Here is a 5000-nt window from a genome sequence, read left to right on the forward strand (position 1 = left end):
ACATATATATAGGAGCGGGTGCAGCTCTAAAAGGTCATGTCACTCTTGTGTTTGGATGAGAGGGGGAGGAGGGGGAACCTTTTGTTGTGCAACCGTCGAACTACTGGTGTCAGGGATAACAATTGTGCTCTCTAGGGTACACAACCTGCTGCATGGGTTACAGCTTCTCCTTCGTATATCGATACATCCCAGGCTCTGCGCCCTGGAGAAGCCACTCTAGCCTCCGCAATGAGAGTTCAAGTTCATAGTCTCCCAAGACTGCAGGAAGTCTCCTTGGGTTATGTTCTCTTACTCCTCTCAATGACTTGAATCAAATCTGCTCCTCTGTGACTGGTCAATAACGTGGCTGAAGTACGTTGACCAGACCACACACTAGAAGGTGAAGGGACGACGACGACGTTTCGGTCCGTCCTGGATCATTCTCAAGTCGATTGTGACTTGACAATCTCAAGACAATCGTCTTGAGAATGGTCCAGGACGGACCGAAACGTCATCGTCCCTTCACTTTCTAGTGTGTGGTCTGGCCAACCTGCTCCTCTATGATTGGTCACTTCACTCTCATAAACATTTAGATTGTTGATCAGTGCCCAAGAGTGTTGATCAGTGCCCAAGAGTGTTGATCAGTGCCCAAGAGTGTTGATCAGTGCCCAAGAGTGTTGATCAGTGCCCAAGAGTGTTGATCAGTGCCCAAGAGTGTTGATCAGTGCCCAAGAGTGTTGATCAGTGCCCAAGAGTGTTGATCAGTGCCCAAGAGGACAGTAATTCGTTGACCGATATGACACTGTTCCGAATTTTGTTGTCGCTGAATCTCATCTTATGAACTATGTACCATATATGGCACTGTACCATATGTATGTGTCACTGTACCATGGGGGATATCAACACTATTGCTTGTGGTTTGACACAATACTAGAGCGATGGTGTTGGGCTCGCTAGTCATAGCACTGTGTACATTTTAAAGCAAAAATTCGTTCTGACGAATCATTGTAAACAACAAGTTTTGGGACACATATATTCTAGGCTGCATAGCTTAGTAACGGCAACCTCAGACGTGTCTCAGACGTGTCTCAGACGTGTCTCAGACGTGTCTCAGACGTGTCTCAGACGTGTCTCAGACGTGTCTCAGACGTGTCTCAGACGTGTCTCAGACGTGTCACAGACGTGTCACAGACGTGTCTCAGACGTGTCACAGACGTGTCTCAGACGTGTCTCAGACGTGTCTCAGACGTGTCTCAGACGTGTCACAGACGTGTCTCAGACGTGTCTCAGACGTGTCTCAGACGTGTCACAGACGTGTCACAGACGTGTCTCAGACGTGTCACAGACGTGTCTCAGACGTGTCTCAGACGTGTCTCAGACGTGTCTCAGACGTGTCTCAGACGTGTCTCAGACGTGTCTCAGACCGCAAAGGAAAATGTATCAAAAGATTCAATATTTTACGAACAAATATTTAAAAAATATATATATTAAAACCAGATTATAAGATAATTATAAGTAGGAAACGCTAACTCATTACAACTAAATAGCACTTGGGAGGGATATGAGGACATAAGGATTTGGAATATATTGATGGGGACCATCGGGGCTTGAACGCCGACCTGCAAGCAGGGAGGCCGTTGTTGTACTGACTAAATGGACATTAAAATATCTCCTATTTCACCTTTGGTCAAAGTAACTAAGAACTGGAAGTTATCTTGAGGTTATCTTGAGATGATTTCGGGGCTTTTAGTGTCCCCGCGGCCCGGTCCTCGACCAGGCCTCCAGGAAGGTATTCTCGTGTGCTTTATCTTAACTGGTGATGAATCCACAAGTGAATTCGTCTCTGTCAGGCTGCGAGCAGCCGCGTCCAACAGCCTGGTTGACCAGTCCAGAAACGAGGAGGACTGAGCCGCGGGGTCGCTGAGCCCCGGAATCACCTTAAGGTAGCCTCAAGGTAGCCTGTAAGTGACACAGTAAATTGGGAAGCTGGCACTGTGTATCAGTTATACTCATAACTGATTGTCGATTGTAATTCAACGTATTTAATTGTTTATGATTTATTAATGGTTAATTGTTCAATTATTTTGTATTTAGTTCAATAATCTATATTAAATTCAACGAGTTTCAACGTACATTATTTCACAGTTGTTCAAACACTTGTTAGGGTAACACAGTGAATGTATTATGGTACAGTGGTACAGTGCTTCATGTGGTACGATGATGCATGTGGTACAGTGCTTCATGTGGTATGATGCTGCGGTGGTACAGTGATTCATGTGGTACAATGATGCATGTGGTGCTTCATGCTGTACAATGCTGCATGTGGTATCTCTCTCTTAGAGTGTAGCTGTAGAACTATGGCGTACAATGCACGGTTCAAAATCCAACGTGAAATTTGTATTATAAGTTCCCAATATTAACAGCTACTCTAAGACCACGATAAAGAGACACGAGTGGTCGAGCGAGAACAGCAAGTGAGCCACGATGCAACGGAACTTACTCCCTCGGAACGTGTACTGAATCACACTTTGTAGGGAGAGGCAGAGAAGCGAAAATGAAGGGATAATGAATAGTGTGTGTGTGAGGGGTTCAAGCCGGCGACGACCCTCATCAGTGGTGGCGACGACTCCCGACGACCACAACATGGGCGGCGCCTCGACCTAGTGAGGTCGGTGGGCTGGTGGTGGGCGGTGGTGAGGACCCAGGAGGCTGGAGGGGTGGGCTGCGTGGCCGGTGTCTCGCTCCCCAACATGTGTGACGTCCGCGGCCTGCCCCACTACCCTGCATGCGGCTGCCTCTTCAACCATGTCGGCCCCAAAGACAAGGCCAAAGTTATGGTGAGTGGACCGTGGAGGCTGAGCAGTGGGAGAGCCTCACCAGACGTCCGGATAGAGCGCTTCTATCTCTGCCATGCACTAGCAGTTACGTGTGTCTAGCTTTAGACGCAGAGACGGCCTGTTGGGCTGTCTCTGTCATGCACTAGCACTACATATGTCAAGCTTTAGACGCGGAGACGGCCTGTTGGGCTGTCTCTGTCATGCACTAGCACTACATATGTCAAGCTTTAGACGCGGAGATGGCCTGTTGGGCTGGCGCTCTCATGCACTAGCCTACATATGTCAAGCTTTAGACGCAGAGACGGCCTGTTGGGCTGTCTTTGTCATGCACTGGCATTACATATGTCAAGCTTTAGACGCAGAGACGGCCTGTTGGGCTGTCTTTGTCATGCACTGGCATTACATATGTCAAGCTTTAGACGCAGAGACGGCCTGTTGGGCTGTCTTTGTCATGCACTGGCATTACATATGTCAAGCTTTAGACGCAGAGACGGCCAGTTGGGCTGTCTTTGTCATGCACTGGCATTACATATGTCAAGCTTTAGACGCAGAGATGGCCTGTTGGGCTGTCTTTGTCATGCACTGGCATTACATATGTCAAGCTTTAGACGCAGAGACGGCCTGTTGGGCTGTCTTTGTCATGCACTGGCACTACATATGTCAAGCTTTAGACGCAGAGATGACCTGTTGGGCTGTCTCTGTCATGCACTAGCACTCTTTGCATGCATGGCAAAGAATATCATGCATTACTTGCTTATTATTTGCTACGTTACACACACACCTGCTGAACTACTTGTGCTGTGTAACACACACCTGCTGAGTTACTTATTCTGTGCAATACACACCTGCTGAGCTACTTGTGTTATGTAACACACACCTGCTGAGCTGCTTGTGTTATGTAACACACACCTGCTGAGCTGCTTGTGCTGTGTAACACACACCTGCTGAGCTGCTTTTGCTGTGTAACACACACCTGCTGAGTTACTTATTCTGTGTAACACACACCTGCTGAGTTATTTGTGCTATGTAACACACACCTGCTGAGTTACTTGTGCTGTGTAACACACACCTGCTGAGTTACTTGTGCTGTGCAACACACACACCTGCTGAGCTACTTATTCTGTGCAACACACACCTGCTGAGTTATTTGTGCTATGCAACACTCACCTGCTGAGTTATTTGTGTTATGTAACACACACCTGCTGAGTTACTTGTGCTGTGTAACACACACCTGCTGAACTACTTGTGCTGTGTAACACACACCTGCTGAGCTGCTTATTCTGTGCAACACACACCTGCTGAGCTGCTCTTGCTGTGTAACACACACCTGCTGAGCTACTTGTGTTGTGTAACACACACCTGCTGAGCTACTTGTGCTGTGTAACACACACCTGCTGAGTTACTTGTGCTGTGTAACACACACCTGCTGAACTACTTGTGCTGTGTAACACACACCTGCTGAGCTGCTTATTCTGTGCAACACACACCTGCTGAGCTGCTCTTGCTATGTAACACACACCTGCTGAGCTACTTGTGCTGTGTAACACACACCTGCTGAGCTACTTGTGCTGTGTAACACACACCTGCTGAGTTATTTGTAATGTGTAACACACACCTGCTGAGTTACTTTTGCTGTGTAACACACACCTGCTGAGCTACTTATTATGTGCAACACACACCTGCTGAGTTACTTGTGCTGTGTAACACACACCTGCTGAGCTACTTGTGCTGTGTAACACACACCTGCTGAGCTACTTATTATGTGCAACACACACCTGCTGAGCTACTTGTGCTATGTAACACACACCTGCTGAGCTACTTGTGCTGTGTAACACACACCTGCTGAGCTACTTATTATGTGCAACACACACCTGCTGAACTACTTGTGCTATGTAACACACACCTGCTGAGCTACTTGTGCTATGTAACACACACCTGCTGAGCTACTTGTGATATGTAACACACACCTGCTGAGCTACTTGTGCTATGTAACACACACCTGCTGAGCTACTTGTGCTATGTAACACACACCTGCTGAGCTACTTGTGCTGTGTAACACACACCTGCTGAGCTACTACACCCATGTTGCTGTCATTTCCCCTGGTATTTAGTTTTGTTCACATTGTTCAGCTTCACTTGTTCATTCATAACTTCTGTTTTATTATTAAAGTTTCGAACCGCAGC

The 5000-nt window shown here is 47.3% G+C and overlaps 1 protein-coding gene across 5 annotated transcripts in view; it reads left to right on the top strand.

Annotated features, from left to right (window-relative positions):
• The window catches only part of RhoGAP100F (Rho GTPase activating protein at 100F), a 424062-nt gene that overhangs the window by 257634 nt on the left and 161428 nt on the right, over positions 1-5000 (top strand). For 2 of the 5 annotated variants that reach the window (XM_045754600.2, XM_069337266.1), the window contains exon 2: positions 2403-2816. The exons of the other annotated variants lie outside the window; for them this stretch is intronic. In XM_045754600.2, the coding sequence (XP_045610556.1) occupies positions 2730-2816 (87 nt within the window). In that variant the 5' untranslated portion in view covers positions 2403-2729. The remainder of the gene's footprint in view (positions 1-2402; positions 2817-5000) is intronic. 5 annotated transcript variants of the gene reach the window in all.

Source organism: Procambarus clarkii, chromosome 37 (genome assembly GCF_040958095.1).
Source record: "Procambarus clarkii isolate CNS0578487 chromosome 37, FALCON_Pclarkii_2.0, whole genome shotgun sequence".
In the NCBI taxonomy this organism is placed as follows: domain Eukaryota; kingdom Metazoa; phylum Arthropoda; class Malacostraca; order Decapoda; family Cambaridae; genus Procambarus; species Procambarus clarkii.